The sequence below is a fragment of the Cherax quadricarinatus genome, chromosome 31 (genome assembly GCF_038502225.1).
Source record: "Cherax quadricarinatus isolate ZL_2023a chromosome 31, ASM3850222v1, whole genome shotgun sequence".
Lineage (NCBI taxonomy): Eukaryota > Metazoa > Arthropoda > Malacostraca > Decapoda > Parastacidae > Cherax > Cherax quadricarinatus.
In genome coordinates, this window is record NC_091322.1 from 6256977 (window position 1) to 6278703 (window position 21727).

A 21727-nucleotide genomic window follows, 5' to 3' on the forward strand; every position below is an offset into this window, starting at 1 on the left:
TGTGGTACCTGGGGAGGGAAGACAGCTTTGTGGTACCTGGGGAGGGAACACAGCTTTGTGGTACCTGGGGAGGGAACACAGCTTTGTGGTACCTGGGGAGGGAACACAGCTTTGTGGTACCTGGGGAGGGAACACAGCTTTGTGGTACCTGGGGAGGGAACACAGCTTTGTGGTACCTGGGGAGGGAACACAGCTTTGTGGTACCTGGGGAGGGAACACAGCTTTGTGGTACCTGGGGAGGGAACACAGCTTTGTGGTACCTGGGGAGGGAACACAGCTTTGTGGTACCTGGGGAGGGAACACAGCTTTGTGGTACCTGGGGAGGGAACACAGCTTTGTGGTACCTGGGGAGGGAAGACAGCTTTGTGGTACCTGGGGAGGGAACACAGCTTTGTGGTACCTGGGGAGGGAACACAGCTTTGTGGTACCTGGGGAGGGAATACAGCTTTGTGGTACCTGGGGAGGGAACACAGCTTTGTGGTACCTGGGGAGGGAACACAGCTTTGTGGTACCTGGGGAGGGAACACAGCTTTGTGGTACCTGGGGAGGGAACACAGCTTTGTGGTACCTGGGGAGGGAACACAGCTTTGTGGTACCCACAGTTGGTGGTCAAACTTCAAGCACATTTTATTGTCCAGCAATAAAGAATTCTAACGGACTGTCTGCACATACCCAAGCCTATTATAACATAAGCCAGTTCAAGAAGAGAGCTGAAACCTACCTAATGAATGTTGCTATAGAAAGAGAAGATAGTGATTTGTTGTATAGTTAATATACCTATTACTGTGATCTGATCCTCTCTTTAATGTTAATGTAAATAACTCAGTTACCTTATTCCTAGTATATCTCCTTTCATTATTATTATTATTAATATTATTATTATTATTATTATTATTATTATTATTATTATTATCGTAGAGAAATTAGTGCCAAACTTGCACACGAAAATCACTCCCTATGAAAGCAAAAGACTCGGCAGGAGATGCAACATCCCCCCAATGAAAAGCAGCGGCGCCACTAACACGACAAGAGAGCACAATAACTGTCAGGGGTCCAAAACTGTTCAACTGCCTCCCAGCATACAAAAGGGGGATTACCAGTAGACCCCCTGGCTGTCTTCAAGAAGGCACTGGACAGGCACCTGAAGTTGGTACCTGATCAGCCGGGATGCGGTTCGAATGTCGGTTGACGTGCGGCCAACAGTAACAGCCTGGTTGATCAGTCCCTGATCCACCATGAGGCTTGGTCACAGACCGGGCCGCGGGGGCGTTGACCCCTCGAAACCCTCTCCAGGTATAATAAAAAAGCGCTAAACCTACACGGTCATACAGCGCAGATCTCCTTTTATTACAAAGGCCCCAATGGAAATAAGTCTGACTGGGTTATGTAAGGTAATCTACACATATAATACTGTGTATGATAATTTATGTGTCCCTACACCTGAATAAACTTACTTAGGTGTTAGGAGGACCCTAATGGAACTAAGTCACAGTCTGACCTTTTTTTTATTAAGCTAGATAATTTATACATATATTACCATGTAAGACAATTGTAATCTAAGAACTGTATAAAACTGTGCTTAAATAAAACTGTGCTTAAATAAAACTGTGCTTAAATAAACTTAGTTACTTTCTACTAAGAAAAACTTGCTTACAAATTACTTAGTTTAGGTTAAATTTATCGTTTTCTGTTCCTCGGCTTATAGAAAATATAATTATCAAAACGGTGGGCTTAAATATTGTCTTCAGAATATAATTAAAGTAGAAGTTTCTGCTGAGTTAATTTATCCAGGATAACCCAGTCAAGCCATATTGTCAGACTGGCTTATTTCCGCCGGGATCTTTTAATCCTCTCCTCCCAGGATGCGACCCACACCAGTCGACTAATACGCAGGTACCTACTTACTGCTCGGTGATCAGGTGCAACAGGTGGAAAGAAACATTTCCAACGTTTCCACTCGTCTGGGGGTCGAACCCTGATCCGTCAGTGAGTAAATTCAAGCCACTACCAACTGAGCCACGAGCAACCCACTTCAGATTTTACATATTCCTTTCCCACTTTGAGCTTCCTAACATTCCTCAAGACAACTTTCTGGCACTTCCTGTACTCTCACTAGCTGACGCTGACCCCTCACTTCCTGCACTCTCACTAGCTGACGCTGACCCCTTACTTCCTGTACTCTCACTAGCTGACGCTGACCCCTCACTTCCTGTACTCTCACTACCTGGCACTGACCCCTCACTTCCTGCACTCTCACTAGCTGACGCTGACCCCTCACTTCCTGTACTCTCACTAGCTGGCACTGACCCCTCGCTTCCTGTACTCTCACTAGCTGGCACTGACCCCTCACTTCCTGTACTCTCACTAGCTGACACTGACCCCTCGCTTCCTGTACTCTCACTAGCTGGCACTGACCCCTCACTTCCTGCACTCTCACTAGCTGGCACTGTCCCCTCACTTCCTGCACTCTCACTAGCTGACACTAACCCCTCACTTCCTGTACTCTCACTAGCTGACACTGACCCCTCACTTCCTGCACTCTCACTAGCTGGCACTGACCCCTCACTTCCTGCACTCTCACTAGCTGGCACTGACCCCTCACTTCCTGCACTCTCACTAGCTGGCACTAACCCCTCACTTCCTGCACTCTCACTAGCTGGCACTGACCCCTCACTTCCTGCACTCTCACTAGCTGGCACTAACTCCTCACTTCCTGCACTCTCACTAGCTGGCACTAACCCCTCACTTCCTGCACTCTCACTAGCTGGCACTAACCCCTCACTTCCTGCACTCTCACTAGCTGGCACTGACCCCTCACTTCCTGCACTCTCACTAGCTGACACTAACCCCTCACTTCCTGCACTCTCACTAGATGGCACTGACCCCTCACTTCCTGCACTCTCACTAGCTGGTACTAACCCCTCACTTCCTGCACTCTCACTAGCTGGCACTAACCCCTCACTTCCTGCACTCTCACTAGCTGGCACTGACCCCTCACTTCCTGCACTCTCACTAGCTGACACTAACCCCTCACTTCCTGCACTCTCACTAGATGGCACTGACCCCTCACTTCCTGCACTCTCACTAGCTGGCACTAACCCCTCACTCCCTGCACTCTCACTAGCTGGGACTAACCTCTCACTTCCTGCACTCTCACTAGCTGGCACTGTCCCCTCACTTCCTGCACTCTCACTAGCTGGCACTGACCCCTCACTTCCTGCACTCTCACTAGCTGGCACTGACCCCCCACTTCCTGCACTCTCACTAGCTGGCACTGACCCCTCACTTCCTGCACTCTCACTAGCTGGCATTGACCCCTCACTTCCTGCACTCTAACTAGCTGGCACTAACCTCTCACTTCCTGCACTCTCACTAGCTGGCACTAACCCCTCACTTCCTGCACTCTCACTAGCTGGCACTGACCCCTCACTTCCTGCACTCTCACTAGCTGACACTAACCCCTCACTTCCTGCACTCTCACTAGCTGGCACTGACCCCTCACTTCCTGCACTCTCACTAGCTGGTACTAACCCCTCACTTCCTGCACTCTCACTAGCTGGCACTAACCCCTCACTTCCTGCACTCTCACTAGCTGGCACTGACCCCTCACTTCCTGCACTCTCACTAGCTGGTACTAACCCCTCACTTCCTGCACTCTCACTAGCTGGCACTAACCCCTCACTTCCTGCACTCTCACTAGCTGGCACTGACCCCTCACTTCCTGCACTCTCACTAGCTGGTACTAACCCCTCACTTCCTGCACTCTCACTAGCTGGCACTAACCCCTCACTTCCTGCACTCTCACTAGCTGGCACTGACCCCTCACTTCCTGCACTCTCACTAGCTGGTACTAACCCCTCACTTCCTGCACTCTCACTAGCTGGCACTAACCCCTCACTTCCTGCACTCTCACTAGCTGGCAATAACTCCTCACTTCCTGCACTCTCACTAGCTGGCACTAACCCCTCACTTCCTGCACTCTCACTAGCTGGCACTGACCCCTCACTTCCTGCACTCTCACTAGCTGACACTAACCCCTCACTTCCTGCACTCTCACTAGCTGCACTTTCTCCTTGATATTCTTTCATATTCACTCTGGTTATATTTTTGGGGGGCCTCATTAATGACTTGCCTGGTAAAGCTCACATTTGGACAGACCTCACTCAGTTTTCACCTTGCATTATGCTAAAATTACGAACCTCACGTACTCATACTCACCAATTGTGGTTGCAGGGGTTGAGACTCAGCTCTTGGCAATCGTGTGTGTGTGTGTGTGTGTGTGTGTGTGTGTGTGCGCGCGCGCACGAGTGTGTACTCACCTATATGTAGTTGCAGGGGTTGACTCACAGTTCCTGGCCCCGCCTCTTCGCTGGTCGCTATTAAGTCCACTCTTTACCTGCTCCAAGAGTTTTATCGTACCGTTTCTTAAAGCTATGTATGGATGTATGTGTATGTGTGGATAGGTGTATGTGTGTGTCGGGCAGGAAAAGAGGGGATGGGGTGAAATAATGTATAAAAAAAATCAATCAGGGTAATTCACCCAGTGGTAGATACTTAAATACAAGTCATTTGTTGCAACAAAAGGTTTCGTGTTGATAAATGGGAGATCACAACCTATATCTTAAGATCAGTATTGACGTAAATCATACTAATTGTAGAATAAACTACGTGTGTAAACGCATGCAAGCGCGCACAGGAAATCTCCCAGCCTGGCTCTCGTAGGTGAGAAGCGAGTGATTTCCTTGATGGTTGCTGGGATGCCACCCTGCGGCCCATTCTTAGTTTTCTCAGGGCAAACAGACCTAATGCAAAGCAGCTTTAGAGTCTGGAGTCCAGTGTGGCCTGAGACTTTAGTTAATGTAAATACTATTACTTACCAAGAAAATTTAACCGAGTGGGTGTCTCTCTGCAGGACATTGTTGTAAATACCGTACTGTCTTACAGCAGTTTCAGTATGGTCTCCAGTGTGTAGAAGACAGATCACACAATACCTTGTAAAGATTTTAGATATTTCTTCATTTTAGCTCATGTAGAGCACTGAACGTTTGTGGGTTATTCAGCGTATAAAGTTAATAATTCTCGATCTACTAAACCACTCGATCTACTTTAGTATGTGTACACGTACTTATACACATTTATATACAGTATATACATACAAAAAATTTACATATATGAAAGCACACATACATACTTATGTATTCATACGTACACACACGTACGCCAATGAAAGTGCACATACGTATAAAAATTCATATGCAAGGACAAACACGTATATATTTTATTTTTTGCTGCATTGGAATGTGTTATGACCACCCTACACTACTTTTTCAGCGTGGACTGAAGTTGAGGAATAAGAAGATGCCTTTCTACAATCGCGCAGCGTCCAAGATGCATCTTCTCGTTGTTTAAAGAGCCCAGGTGGCAGCTGGGTTGTTAGTAGCAGCGTTCTTCTTTTACATAATAAAGATACCCAGATGTTGCTCATGTGTCTAATTCATCATCTTGTCTTTATTGTATACCACTCATGTACAGCTATTACTGTAAGAGGGAGAAGAGGGATAGGGTGATGATTTGGTAAACGAATGGGCGACGGAAAACAAAGGGACTGTAGATTCTTACCACAGATTTACATGTTCTTCACCACAGATCTAAATGTTTTCCTCCACGGCAGATCTACATGCTCTTTACCACACATCTACATGTTCTCCACCTCAGAGCTACATCTCCTCCACCAGAGATTTGTTTTTTTTCCATAGATCTACATGTTCTCTTCCACAGATCAACGTCAATGTTCTTCTCTTCAGATCTACATGCTGTTCTCCACAGATCTACATGTTGTTCTCCTCCACAAATCTACGTGTTGTTCTCCTTCACAGATCTACATTTTGTTCTCCACAGATCTACATGTTCTTTGAGACCTTCGAGCTACAAGAGCCTAACGAGTGTGATATGAACTACGTCGACATCTTCGGCAAGGAGACAGACTTGAGGAACCGCCTCCAGCACTACTGTGGCTCCGTGGCCGACCCCTTCGTTACCAACGGCAACCTCATGCACTTTCGCTTCTTCGCCGTCAAGAAGGCCCTCAAGTCGAAGTTCAGGGCCTGGTTCACCGCCTTCAGGGACCGCATTCAAGACAACGACGGTGAGGCCTCAACTGCCTTGTGGCAGGGGAATCAATTTATCTCTTCTATCCTTCAAGGAGGGTGGCAAGCGCTCTTGATCCAAGATGGGGCTGCTCTCCGTTTCCTCGGATCAGGCTTGAAGTTCTCTTATTCCCACAGTCGCTTTATGACCTTTGCGTCTTTAGTGCCTCATGGTTATAATAATGTAAAGGATCTTCTTTCATTAATTATTGATGCACTAGAATTAGATCTTTGAGGAGCTTAGACGCGTGTGAGTCATTCCCCGAATGGAGTGATGGAGGCTCCATTTTCCGTTCTCTAATAACGACACATTAATAGTGATTTTTTGTCAAAGTTTAAGACTGTGGGAACGTTGATGGTGTACCACAAACTTCTTCACCAATTGGTAAATTAGACACATATCTCTTCTGAAGAAACGTTTTGCCATACAGTAACTTCATTAGTCCATTATAAAGATTGGTGAAGATCTCCACCATTCTTCAATACCCAAGTGTTGCACAAGTGTCTAATTTATCAATTTGTCGGTTCTCTGATCTATTTATCTACACTCCTTCAAATGTACTGGAATAAATACATTACACCCATGGCAGAAAACCAGTGTTTACGAGAAACACAACACCAGTGTGATTCCTGCAGGTGACATGACCTCAGTCCGCCTGAAGACCCCATGAAGAATAAACATACTCACTTTTTTTTTTTGTCTTTGATAAAAAAAAGGTGCTTTTCTACCATTTATACTCAAAATGTTATCAAAAGGAGTGTCTTAAACATAATTTAGGTTGGTTTAGAAAGACTCATGAGCAAACACTAGGACATATTAATTACAAAACGTTCCGGTCCTGGAACTTTCATAACTTTTTTTAACCTCTGTATGTTAGAAGTGATCAAGGTTCCAGGACCGATACATTTTCTAATAAATATGTTCTGGTGTTTGCTCACATGCCTTTCTAAACCAATTTGTCGGTATCTATTACCAAGATTTATTTAGGTTCTCACACTAATGTGAGAAAACTGCCCTGCGTTAATTCCTCCAGAACTGATGCTGGCGATGAACCAAAAATTGGATTATCCCAATCCTTCCTTAGATCCAGCCTCACTACTTTCCATTCCCCGGATGCTCTATCATACTCTGTAGTCCTGCAATTCCCTACGAAATAAATAATAATAATGAAGGTGTGTTTAAAGAGTGGATGTTAACATTTGTTTGTGTTGTACAGACGAGACCCAGCAATGTTTCGACACGGAATATGACTGTGACGATGCTACCTGTATCCACTACTCCCTCAGGTGTAATGGTATCAGAAATTGTCGCCACGAGTACGACGAGGAGGGTTGTAACGTGAGTATTGCCAGTGTTGTGTGGGGGTTGTAACTTGAGTATTGTCAGTGTTGTGTTGGGGTTGTAACGTGAGTATTGTCAGTGTTGTGTTGGGGTTGTAACGTGAGTATTGCCAGTGTTGTGTTGGGGTTGTAACGTGAGTATTGCCAGTGTTGTGTTGGGGTTATATCGTGAGTATTGTCAGTGTTGTGTTGGGGTTGTAACGTGAGTATTGTCAGTGTTGTGTTGGGGTTATATCGTGAGTATTGTCAGTGTTGTGTTGGGGTTATATCGTGAGTATTGTCAGTGTTGTGTTGGGGTTGTAACGTGAGTATTGTCAGTGTTGTGTTGGGGTTATATCGTGAGTATTGCCAGTGTTGTGTTGGGGTTGTAACGTGAGTATTGTCAGTGTTGTGTTGGGGTTATATCGTGAGTATTGCCAGTGTTGTGTTGGGGTTGTAACGTGAGTATTGTCAGTGTTGTGTTGGGGTTGTAACGTGAGTATTGTCAGTGTTGTGTTGGGGTTATATCGTGAGTATTGTCAGTGTTGTGTTGGGGTTGTAACGTGAGTATTGTCAGTGTTGTGTTGGGGTTGTAACGTGAGTATTGTCAGTGTTGTGTTGGGGTTATATCGTGAGTATTGCCAGTGTTGTGTTGGGGTTGTAACGTGAGTATTGTCAGTGTTGTGTTGGGGTTGTAACGTGAGTATTGTCAGTGTTGTGTTGGGGTTGTAACGTGAGTATTGTCAGTGTTGTGTTGGGGTTATATCGTGAGTATTGCCAGTGTTGTGTTGGGGTTGTAACGTGAGTATTGTCAGTGTTGTGTTGGGGTTGTAACGTGAGTATTGTCAGTGTTGTGTTGGGGTTGTAACGTGAGTATTGTCAGTGTTGTGTTGGGGTTGTAACGTGAGTATTGTCAGTGTTGTGTTGGGGTTGTAACGTGAGTATTGTCAGTGTTGTGTTGGGGTTATATCGTGAGTATTGTCAGTGTTGTGTTGGGGTTGTAACGTGAGTATTGTCAGTGTTGTGTTGGGGTTGTAACGTGAGTATTGTCAGTGTTGTGTTGGGGTTGTAACGTGAGTATTGTCAGTGTTGTGTTGGGGTTGTAACGTGAGTATTGTCAGTGTTGTGTTGGGGTTGTAACGTGAGTATTGTCAGTGTTGTGTTGGGGTTATATCGTGAGTATTGTCAGTGTTGTGTTGGGGTTATATCGTGAGTATTGTCAGTGTTGTGTTGGGGTTATATCGTGAGTATTGTCAGTGTTGTGTTGGGGTTGCAACGTGAGTATTGTCAGTGTTGTGTTGGGGTTGTAACGTGAGTATTGTCAGTGTTGTGTTGGGGTTGTAACGTGAGTATTGTCAGTGTTGTGTTGGGGTTGTAACGTGAGTATTGTCAGTGTTGTGTTGGGGTTGTAACGTGAGTATTGTCAGTGTTGTGTTGGGGTTGCAACGTGAGTATTGTCAGTGTTGTGTTGGGGTTGTAACGTGAGTATTGTCAGTGTTGTGTTGGGGTTGTAACGTGAGTATTGTCAGTGTTGTGTTGGGGTTGTAACGTGAGTATTGTCAGTGTTGTGTTGGGGTTGTAACGTGAGTATTGTCAGTGTTGTGTTGGGGTTGTAACGTGAGTATTGTCAGTGTTGTGTTGGGGTTGTAACGTGAGTATTGTCAGTGTTGTGTTGGGGTTGTAACGTGAGTATTGTCAGTGTTGTGTTGGGGTTATATCGTGAGTATTGTCAGTGTTGTGTTGGGGTTGTAACGTGAGTATTGTCAGTGTTGTGTTGGGGTTGTAACGTGAGTATTGTCAGTGTTGTGTTGGGGTTATATCGTGAGTATTGTCAGTGTTGTGTTGGGGTTGTAACGTGAGTATTGTCAGTGTTGTGTTGGGGTTGTAACGTGAGTATTGTCAGTGTTGTGTTGGGGTTGTAACGTGAGTATTGCACAAGGTGCGATAGTGGTAGTCCCACAGGGTGGTGATGGTGGGTGTGATAATGGTAGTCCCACAGGGTTGTGGTGATGCTTGTGATAGTTGTAGTTCCACAGGGTGGTGGTGGAAGTAATAATGCTTGTCCCCACAGGGAGTTGCTGGTGGGTTTGATTATGGTGGTCCCACAGGGTGATGGTGGTGGGTATGATTGTGGTAGTCCCACAGGGTGGTGATGGTGGGTGTGATTGTGGTAGTCTCACAGGGTGGTGGTGGGGGTAATAGTTGTGGTCTCACAGGGTGGTGGTGGGTGTGATAATGGTAGTTCCACAGTGGTGGTGGTCTTAGTGGTGATCCCCCTGGGTGGTGGTGATAGTGGTGTTCCCACTGGGCGGTGGTGATACTGGTGGTCCCACTGGGTGGTGGTGATAGTGGTGGTCTCACTGGGTGGTGGTGATAGTGGTGATCCCACTGGGTGGTGGTGATAGTGTTGGTCCCACTGAGTGGTGGTGGTCCTACCGGATGGTGGTGGGTGGTGATAGTGGCGGTCCCACAGGATGGTGAGGGTAGGTGGTTATACTGGTAGTCCCACAGGGTGGTGGTGATAGTGGTGGTCCCACTGCGTGGTGGTGGTGGGTGGTGATAGTGGTGGTCCTACTGGGTGGTGGATGGTGATACTGATGATCGTCCCACAGGGTGATGGTGGTGGGTGGTGATAGTGGTGTTCCCACAGGTTAGTAGTGGTGGATAGTGGTAATGGTTGTCCCACTGGATGATGGTGGGTAGTGATAGTAGTGGACCCACAGGGTGGCGGTGGTGGGTGGTGATAGTGGAGGTCCCACAGGGTAGTGGTGGGTGTTGATAGTGGTTAACCCACAAAGTAGTGGGTGGCGATACTGGTGATCCCACAGGGTGATGGTGGTGGGTGTGATAGTCGTGGTCCCACAGGGTGGTGGTGGTATGTGGTCATAGTGGCGGTTCCACAGGGTGGTGGATAGTGATATTGGTGGTTCCACAGGATAGTGGTAGATGGTGATAGTGGTGGTCCCACAGGTTGGTGGTGGTGGGTGGTGATAGTGGTGATCAAACAGGGTGGTGGTGGGTGGTTATAGTGGTGGTCCCACAGGGTGGTAATAGTGGTGATCCCACAGGGTGGTGATAGTGGTGATCCTACAGGGTGGTGGGTGGTGATAGTGATCCCACAGGGTGGCGGTGGGTGGTGAGCGTTGTGATCCCACAGGGTGATGGCGGTGGGTGTGATAGTGGTGGTCCCACAGGGAGGTGGTGGTCCCCCAGAGTGGCGGTGATGGTAGTGGTCCCCCAGGGTGGTGATGGTAGTGGTCTCCCAGGGTGGTGATAATGGTAGTGGTCCCCAGGGTAGTGATGGTAGTGGTCCTTCAGGGTGGTGGTGGTGATGGTAGCAATCCCCCAGGGTGGTGATGGTAGTGGTACCGCAGGGTGGTGACGGTGGTGGTTCTCCAGGGTAGTGCTGGTGATGGTAGTGATCCTCCAGGGTGGTGGTCCACCAGGGTGGTGATTGTAGTGGTCCCCCAGGGTGGTGGTAGTGGTCCACCAGGATGGTGGTGGTAATGGTCCAACTAGGTGGTGATGGTGGTGATCCCCCAGGGTGGTGGTAGTCTCCCAAGGTGGTGGTGATGGTCTCCCAGGGTGGTGATGGTGGTTCCCCAGGGTGATGGTGGTGGTGGTCCCCCAGGGTGGTGATGATGGTGCCCCAGGGTGGCCGGTGGTGGTGGTCCCTCAGGGTGGTGGTGATGGTAGTGGTCCCCCAGGGTGGTGGTGATGGTAGTGGTCCCCCAGGGTGGTGGTGGTGGTGATGGTCCCCCAGGGTGGTGATGGTAGTGGTCCCCCATGGTGGTGGTCCCCTAGGGTCGTGTTGGTGGTGGTGGTGGTGGTGGTCCCCCAAGGAAGTGATGACAGTGGTTCCCATGGGTGGTGATGGTAGTGATCCCCTGGGTGGTGATGGTAGTGGTCCCCCAGTGTGGTGATGTGGTGATGGCAGTAGTCCCCCATGGTGGTGGTCCCCTAGGGTGGTGTTAATGGTGGTGGTGGTCCCCCAAGGTAGTGATGGTAGTGGTTCCCCAGGGTGGTAATGATAGTGGTCCCCCTGGGTGGTGAAGGTGGTGGTCCCCCAGGGTGGTGATGGTAGTAGTCCCCCAGGGTGGTGGTGATGGTAGTAGACTCCCAAAGTGGTGGTGATGGTAGTAGACTCCCAGGGTGGTGGTGGTGATGGTAGTGGCCCCCCAGGGTGATGGTGGTGATGGTCCCCCAGTGTGGTGATGTGGTGATGGTAGTAGTCCCCCATTGTGGTGGCTCCCTAGGGTGGTGTTGATGGTGGTGGTGGTCCCCCAAGGTAGTGATGGTAGTGGTTCCCCAGGGTGGTGATGGTAGTGGTCCCCTGGGTGGTGATGGTAGTGGTTCCCCAGGGTGGTGACGGTGGTGGTCCCCCAAGGTGGTGATGGTAGTAGTCCCCCAGGGTGGTGGTGATGGTAGTAGTCTCCCAGGGTGGTGGTGATGGTAGTAGTCTCCCAGGGTGGTGGCTCCCTAGGGTGGTGTTGATGGTGGTGGTGGTCCCCCAAGGTAGTGATGGTAGTGGTTCCCCAGGGTGGTGATGGTAGTGGTCCCCTGGGTGGTGATGGTAGTGGTTCCCCAGGGTGGTGACGGTGGTGGTCCCCCAAGGTGGTGATGGTAGTAGTCCCCCAGGGTGGTGGTGATGGTAGTAGTCTCCCAGGGTGGTGGTGATGGTAGTAGTCTCCCAGGGTGGTGGTAATGGCTGTAGTCTCCCAGGGTGGCGATGGTGGGTGTCACACTTGCCTTCACAAGATATCTGTCTTCACTTGCTCTTCAGTTCGCAGATGGTAACCTAACTTCTCTTTATATTAACTTAACGTTAGTGGTGTTTATATTATTATAAGATAAAATTTCTAAGTCACCAGTTGTAAAAAAGACTAAGAATGCTTTTGTTCGAGTTATTTTTTACCAAATGTTGTACCTCTCTAGAAAGGGTTGAAAGAAGATGTAGTATAATGAGGAGAAATGGGAAGAGTAGAAGAGAGAATGGATGTAGTCTATATGTGATGAGAGAGAACTGGAAGTATGGAATAGACGAAGAGGCGTAAGAAAAAAATATATTGTGAAAGGGAGGGAAGAAGAGGTAGGGAAATGACAAGCTAAATCATTTTTCTAAATTTGTCTTTGGCACCATCTCTAGTGGCCTTGTTGTGGACAGAAAGTCAGTGATTTATGATACCTTCTGTCCCTTCCTATCGTCATGTTTTTGAAACTGATCCCACAGTTTGAAGCGAGTGTCATATCCTCTTCCCTCAGTCTCCCTTCATTTGTTTTGGCCAAAATTTCAGGGACAGATATCCCTTCATAAAAAAAAAAGAAATACTGTGCTTCAGGGGATTTGGAAAGGGGCTGTCGTAACCACCAATTCTGGTTCTCTGGTGGCTTAACTCAGTGAGAACTGAACTACAGAAATGCTATTGAAGGTTGCCTGTGAATCCAGGTGTGCGACTCCCGGTGTTCCTTCTGGTTGAGGCTTGTCTTGTTTAATTGGTTCACTGTGTGTCATTCAGGGTAATGTACCCTGGACAGAGTATGGATTACTGGCGGGGAAATCGGTATGTGAGTTATATTTGGTTGGATGTTGGAGACTTGGTAATAAATTTCGGGTTGTTGCATACTCCGCACTGAAAGGTTTTTTTTTTTTTTTTAATTTCTTAAGTTTGCTCTCTCTCTTCTCTGTCTCTCTCTCTATCTTCCCTCCCCTCTCTCTCTTCCCTCCCCTCTCTCTCTCTTCCCTCCCCTCTCTCTTTTCCTCCCCTCTCTCTTTTCCTCCCCTCTCTCTTTTCCTCCCCTCTCTCTCTCTCTCTCTCTCTGTCCCAATATTTCCATTTTCTTCTGCTCTCCTTTATTTTCTTTACATATTTTTATATCTGCCGATATCAGGACCCCTTTTCCCAGTATTCTGTACTGTCGTCGCGGCTCCCGCAGGTAAAGCAGCTCTGGCTCACTCTCCTACCATTGATGGGGTCGCCACTCCTGGTGCCTTGCTCGACTCAGTGTTTTTCCGCCAGGATGAATGTGTTTGACTCTCAGTCAACACACATTGTGCACCCTGGACAGGATACACATAGGGGCACCTGCTTGCAGGAAATCTTCCACACTTCTGTGCAACTTTTAATGGCTCACTCATTGTGCCACAGTTTGCCAGTGGCTTCGACTGATTCGTTTTTTTTTTATGAATGCTTCGGTTGAAGTTGGAACCTAAGGGAAATTTTGTATTAATATTTATTTAATTGAAACGGGAATTTTTTTTAACCTAGTTTGAACGTATTTATATTTTATTATGTGTTGGTATTTCTGGCTTCTATTTTGATGACATAAGAAAGGAGGAACACTGCAACAGGCCTACTCGCCCATACTAGGCAGGTCTTTCTCAAACCCAAACTTTCTAGCAAAACAGGTATTGAATGTTTGGTATGAGTGTTTGGGTATCTTCTTACCCTTCTCTTGGGTGCAGTGCTCTGTTCATTTTGAAACACAATTTCCTTCCTATTTTGTCGTCGGAGTATTCTTTATGCCCCCTCCTCTTCCACCATTTCGTAATTTGGAAATATATTTGTCGGTACGACGGCCTCGGGGGTGGGATGGTGGGTGGGGATGGGAGTTCTCCACAGGCTTCTTTGAGAGAATTATATCTTATTTTGTCATACTGTTACTTATCAGGCTTTAGTGTGTGTGTGTCATTGGTTTCTTGGCAAGCTCTGAGGTGTGCCTCTGGTGTCATATTGTTGCTTGGCAAGCTTTGTGGTGTGCCTCTGGTGTCATATTGTTGTTTGCAAGCTCTGAGGTGTGCCTCTGGTGTCGTATTGTTGCTTGGCAAGCTCTGAGGTGTGCCTCTGGTGTCATATTGTTGCTTGGCAAGCTCTGAAGTGTGCCTCTTGCGTCATATTGTTGCTTGGCAAACTCTGAGATGTGCCTCTGGTGTCATATTGTTGCTTGGCAAGCATTAAAGTGGCTTCTCTGTGAATCATTTACACCTCTTAAAGAGGAAGGAGTTATCAACATGTTTATTATTTTTATCTCAAAATTAGTTTTATTGTGGCATATGGGAAGAGTTATGTTGTAGAATTAAACGAATGGGAGGGAGAGAGAAAGAGGGGGTGAAGGAATTAGGAGTGAAAGGACTTAGAAGAGGGGAAGGAGGATATGAGGAGAGGGAAAGGTGGTGGAGGTGAAGAGTAGACAGCAAGGTATGGAAAAGTTACAGCGAGAAGAGGTGAGATGAATTTGAAAAAAATAAAACTGAGTAGGAAGGGAAAAATAAGAGAGGGAGAAGAAGGGGAACGTGAATTAAGAAGAGAAACATATTGATATTATTGCACTTTCTCAACAGGAAAATAAGCTTGTGCATGATAATATTGTTCCCACTATGCATGATACATGATTCTCTTCCCCCTTACGTACAGTCACTGAAGAAGCTGAAGTTCGACATCCGCTCAGAGCACATCATCATCATCCTGACGTTGGGTTGCGGTCTGCTGGGAGGCATGTGTTTCGCTATGTGCTTCAACTGCATTAGAAAACTCATCAGGGATGGCAGGCAAATACATGTGCGTAATTTTCTTCTTAATGGCAGTCTTAAGAGAAAAAATATTATGTTTCACGTAACTTCCTTTCTCTGCAGTTTTCTATATTTGCTTTTTTCTGCATGCTTTACTATGATCTCTCCCAGTCACTGTTATCAGCGCTGCTTTATCTTCAGTTTCTCTTGGTACTATTGTAATCTCCATCTCAAACACACGTTAAGACATGCCCGACCTCTTACCTTCTAATCCTTGTGTCTCACGGCAGTGGATCTCTCTACGTTTGCTTGTCTTTCTATCCTCGTATGACTTGCAGTATTGACTTTACAAATTAATACCCATTCATTTGATTACCCTGACCTACGGGAACGAAGCATCGACATGGCTTTGACATATGTAAGGATAATGACAGATAGGACTGAAAGGAAAAAAATACAAATGTAAGTAGCAAAGAGTACGATAATAATGCAGGAGTCTGTTGTCTTAACAACTCAAGAAAGCCAAGCTTGCCAGATTTCTTTATATGGCATCGCATTATTAAACGAAGATTAACTAGTTGGCAACTTATACTGTCCTACGTCAGGATGTTCCAGAAGGTGGCAACATGTTTACCAATATATTTACCTACTGTTACCTATCCTGCTCCATGACAACTGCACTGTTTCTTCACACTAGGTTACCAGAGGAGATCAATCACTTTACCTGCCTTCCCTAGGCTATCCTCTCCTCTGGTGTCTTAGTGTGAAGAAACAGTGCAGTTATAATGGAGCAGGATAGGTATTAGGTAAATATGTCGGTAAACATGTTGGCACTTTCTGGAACATTCTGAGGTAGGATAGTATAGGTTGCCAACTAGTTAATCTGATTTGTTTAAAAATGCGATGGTACATAAAGCTTGAGTAAAATGATTCCGTATGGCAATAGATCAGTTGATATCGATTAGATGTGGTTTCTGGACTGACTACTGCGTTTCTTTAATTTTATGTTACTTGCTTTCTGTGAGCCCCCGTCGTCCCTCCACCTCCTGTTACCCTGGAAGCGTGTAAGGCGGACGGGGGAGGAAGGTGTGTGGGTTGGTGGGGTTATGGGCTGCCACTGATACCTTCTGTCTTGCCTCAGAGAATTTCCCCTTGTGGTTTAGCACTTCTTTTTTATTATAATAATAATAATCCCCTCTTACCTGTTGCTGTTTTGCAACATTGCATAGCTCCTGACGACGAACGAGAGTGAGAAAGATCTTGAGCTAAAGATTTCTATCTCCATGTGGCGTGCTTATATATATATATATATATATATATATATATATATATATATATATATATATATATATATATATATATATATATATATATATATATAGTACAGTATAGACCCGTGTAGAATTTAGTGTTGTGATGAAATGGGTTGGGTCCATCTTTTTAAAACACCCTGTGTATATATAGGCATGCATGAACAGCAACAGGTGGATTGAGGGAAAGTTTTCTCAGTGGAAAGGTAGCGTGTTGATGCGGGCCTGTTCCTCCTCAGAAAATCTGAGGAGGTACCAGCATCACGGGACACAGAGGCACCTTCCCTGCCTCACCGACAGAATATGCCTTGAAAAATTATTGACAGCGCTAGTCCCTTGTTTAGCAAGCTCCAGGCACTGCCGCTCAAACTCCCGCCGTACAAGAGCAGACTCAGTGCTACGAGAAGGAGCTACCGCCTACGCATCTACCCAACAAATAGTCACTAGTGGCGAGTTCCATAGTCCAAGAGAACAGTGCCAGCCACGCCTCTAAACGTTGTCGACAGTCACAACCTTCACTGAGGCCATAACTGAGGAGCTGCAAAGAAAACTACGAATCCGCAATATATCACATTTGAGAAAATCGCGTATAAACTTTTGCAACGTACTTTCAACAATGTCTCGGTAACCAGCCATATAATTTCGATGAAACTGGTCTAATTTTAAAACAAATTTAATGGGCTTTAAGGTGGTACGGAGAGTTCATTGAGTTTATCAGGCACAACCTCGTGGGAAAAGGCAGGACAAAAAGCGACAGACTCGTCAGTCTGAGTGATATATACGATAATTGAAAGAATGAACATTTTAGTATAAAAATACAATTTTCGCTCCAAGGCGAATTCGTCAAATTTCTTCTCAGCGTCTCATATGCGACCCGAGAGAAACTCTAGAAAATATAGATATTCAGAACCGTCGTGAAACTTTATACGTAATATATACATGATGAAGAAAACAAAACCCAAGCAGTTATTAGCAAATTTCCCCGACCATCATACACAGATGCCCTCAACACACTGCAGTCCATCAAACTCTTGCAGTAGTATTCACAGGGGCTTAGGAAAGACCCAGAGGTCCCATAACGTCCTCTGCCTTAATAGCGCCGACTCAACAGGTGATGATGCAGTAGCTACCTATATTAGATTCACCATGAGATGACCACGAACTGGTCATCTCATGGTTAAGATCCATGCTAAAACACAGCTCCTGAAAACTAAATATCAATCATGTACAGACTAAATAACAAGCACCCTCGTAACTTTTATTACTAATTCTATCACTATGATTTATTTTATGACTACAAAATCAGCTTCCATGTGACAATAGTGTATACTTCTCCATCCCTCTATGGTAACTGTTATCCCTAACGATTTCAGTGTTGGTACCCATACATTTGATTCAGTGGTTCCACAAATATATCTGGGATGCTCTAATATTAACTCGTGTAATATTCTGAGACCAACACATTTCACTCGATATTCAGTGATGTCACAACTACCACGTTCATCCTTCGAATTTCTTCCACGAGATTCCAATGAATTTTTCTTTTTCGTAGGTAAATTTAAGTCCGTTCATCTCTTCAATAATCAGCTCCTGACGATACTTTTCAGGGATGGCTTAGAGTGAGTGGATTTAATCCTGTCATAATTGGCAAAATTCACTCGAGTAGAAGTGTGGTGATTCTGCCACCTTCCTATCAGTTTATTGGTTTATCAGTGAGGTTCAGTTTATTGCGAGTATTGTTAGGGTTTACAACTTGTTTTAAAACTTTTAAGTTATGAATCATAATTGGAAAAGTTGGTAGCTAGGTAAACATCTATATAAAAATTAATTATCAGAATTTTCGTCTTTTCTTCCATTCTACTCTATTTCCACGTTTCTTTTCAAGTTTCTTTTATTCTTCTGATTTCTCTAATTTCTTTTATGTCATCTGACAATTCATTTTACCTCTATGTACAATATCTTTTTATTATTATTATTATTATTATTATTATTATTATTATTATTATTATTATTATTATTATTATTATTATTAACACATTTCCTTTTTCCCTTCAAGGTAGGATGAACCGAAAAAGAAACACTTTCATTATTCATGTCATCACTGTCTTGCCAGAGGCGCACTTACACTGCAGTTAAAATACTGCGACATATCTCCACTGGTTAGCCGGACTCGAGTCCTGCTAACCAGTGGAGATACGTTGCACACTTCCAACAGGAAGTACAAATAAGAATGAACAAATTTTTAATGCTATGGAAAAAAAAAACTGGTTGCTCTAGCACTAAGGAAAACAAAGTGAAAATAAGTAGGAGTATTTCAGTGGGAAGGAATAAATGAGGTTAATTTGGGTGTATGCCAGAGAATTGGAGCTAAGGAATGAATAGTGATATTAAATGATCAACTACAGTAAGGAAGGCGGGATATGTGTAATTAAATTCAAGAATTATGCGGCTTAGAGTAAGAGTTGGATGCGAGATGTTCATGAGACACTGAGGGTGAATGAAAGGCGGGGTGGAGTAAGTAGTTTCTACAGATGGAATTAGGACTGGGATGTTAAAAGTAAGTGATGATGTAACTCTAGTGTTTTTTTTTCGTATGTTAATGTTGCGACTTTATAACTGTAGTGTAAGTGCGCCTCTGGCAAGACGGTGATGAAGTAAATGATGATGAAAGTTTTTCTTTTTTGGGCCACCCTGCCTTAGTGGGAAACGGCAGATGTGTTAATAAAAAAGTATAGTTCATTTCAATAAGGAAATAAACTTTATGAGAATATCGGGTAATAAGTACGGTATAACTATTGAAAGAGTTAGGGATATGGCGAGAGTAAGACTGAAGAAGAACAAAGAGTATCCGGGGAGGGTGAAGCATGTAAGTTTTTTCATTGAGACACACATGTGAACAATACTTAGATAAGAGTAAGAAACTACTTGTTGCATTTATGGACTGAGTACAGGCATATGACAAGGTAGACAGAGCAATATGGTAGATGTTGCAAATGTAGTTCACACTTGAACAAAGGTGAACCACGGTGAGAACTTAGCCAGTGAGTCCGTACTCTTCAAGAGATGGTCGAGACAATCGCTACATCACAACTGTACCAGCCGGGGATTCTAGTCTACATTGTTGTCACAAATTCGTTATTTTTTTTACTTCATCTGTTGTTTACTTTTGTGGCAGTTAATGAGCTTGTTGCTGGGAAGGTTTTCGGATGGTCGCTTCTGACATCCTCCTCCTTCACTACAGTTGCAAGTCCATGTTGCTGCCGCTGCCATCATTGTTGAGGCTGTGCTGCAACGGAATGTTAATTTATTCGTTAAGTGGTTGTAAATTAGTGTTAAACTTTTATCCCACTGAAATGCAATCGGGAATAGTTTTCTCATTTGAATAATTTCTTAATTTTTCTCGCGCATAGAAACAATGAAAAATTAAATATATATATATATATATATATATATATATATATATATATATATATATATATATATATATATATATATATATATATATTTATATTCTAAGTAGTAGGGTGGTAGACAGCAACCGCCCAGGGAGGTACTACCGTCCTGCCCAGTGAGTGTAAAGTCTGTAATTGTTTTACATGATGGTAGGATTGCTGGTGTCTTTTTTTTTTGTCTCATAAACATGCAAGATTTCAGGTACATCTTGCTACTTCTACTTACACTTAAGTCACACAACACATACATGTACAAGCATGTATATATATACACACCTCTCTGGGTTTTCTTCTATTTTTTTACTAGTTCTTGTTCTGGTTTATTTCCTCTTATCTCCATGGAGAAGTGAAACAGAATTCTTCCTCCGTACCCCATGAGTGTCGTAAGAAGCGACTAAAATGCCGGGAGCAAGGGACTAGTAACCCCTTCTCCTGTATACATTACTAAGGCTAAAAAGAGAAACATTCTTGATTATTTTTTTGGGCCATCCTGCTTTGGTGGGATACGGCCGGTTTGTTGAAAGAAGATTATTTTATTATTATTAACACATCGGCCGTTTCCCACCAAGGCAAGGTGGCCCAAAAAAGAAAAACTTTAATCATCATTCGCTCCATCACTGTCTTGCCAGAGGCGTGCTTACACTACAGTTATAAAACTGCAACATTAACACCAGTGTCTGCATAGTGCAGACACTGTACTTCCCATCTCCAGGACTCAAGTCCGGCCTGCCGGTTTCCCTGAATCCTTTCATAAATGTTATCTTGCTCACACTCCAGCAGCACGTGAAGTCCTAAAAACCATTTGTCTCCATCCACTCCTATCAAACACGCTCACACATGTTTCTGGAAGTCCAAGCCCTTCGCACACAAAGCCTCCTTTACCCCCTCCCTCCAACTTTTCTTAGGCAGCCCACACCCCGCCTTCCCTCCACTACAGATTTATGCACTCTCAAAGTCATTCTATTTTGTTCCATCCTCTCTGCATGTCCGAATCACCTCAACAACCCCTCCTCAGCCCTCTGGATAACAGTTTTGGTAATCCCGCACCTCCTTCTAATTTCCAAGCTACGAATTCTCTGTATTATATTCACACCACATATTGCCCTCAGACATATCATTTCCACTGCCTCCAGCCTTCTCCTTGTTACAACATTCACCACCCATGCTTCACACCCATATAAGAGTGTTGGTATAACTATACTCTCATACATTCCCTTCTTTGCTTCCACTGACAAATTTCTTTGTCTCCACAGACTCCTAAGTACACCACTCACTCTTTTTCCCTCATCAGTTCTATGATTCACCTCAGCCTTCATAGACCCATCTGCTGACACGTCCACTCCTAAATATGAATACATTCACCTTCTCCATACTCTCTCCCTCCAATCTGATATCCAGTCTTTCGTCACCCAGTTTTTTGTTATCCTCATCACCTTACTCTTTCCTATATTCACTTTTAATTTTCTTCTTTTACATACCCTACCAAATTCATCCACCAACCTCTGCAATTTCTTTTCAGAATCTTGCAAAAGCACAATGTCATCAGCAAAGAGCAACTCTGACAACTCCCACTTTGTGTTAGATTCTTTATCTTTTAACTCCACATCTCTTGCCAACACCCGCGCATTCAATTCTCTTACAACCCCATCCATAAATATATTAAACAACCATGGTGACATCATACATCCTTGTCTAAGGCCTACTTTTACTGGGAAATAATCTCCCTCTCTCCAGCATGCTCTAACCTGAGCCTCACTATCCTCATGAAAACTCTCCACTGCTTACAGTAACCTACCTCCTATTCCATACACCTGCAACATCTGCCACATTGCCCCCCCCCACCCTGTCATACGCCTTTTCCAAATCCATAAATGCCACAGAAACCTCTTTACCCTTATCTAAATACCGTTCACCTATATGTTTCACTGTAAACACTTGATCTACATACCCCTTACCTTTTCTAAAGCCTCCTTGTTCATCAGCTGTCCTACT

The 21727-nt window shown here is 44.8% G+C and overlaps 1 protein-coding gene across 1 annotated transcript in view; it reads left to right on the forward strand.

Annotated features, from left to right (window-relative positions):
* Positions 1 to 21727, forward strand: part of LOC128697797 (neuropilin and tolloid-like protein 2) — a 424451-nt gene that overhangs the window by 386881 nt on the left and 15843 nt on the right. The window contains exons 5-7 of the mRNA XM_070090161.1: positions 5899 to 6145; positions 7364 to 7485; positions 14879 to 15022. Coding sequence (XP_069946262.1) covers positions 5899 to 6145; positions 7364 to 7485; positions 14879 to 15022 — 513 coding nt within the window. The remainder of the gene's footprint in view (positions 1 to 5898; positions 6146 to 7363; positions 7486 to 14878; positions 15023 to 21727) is intronic.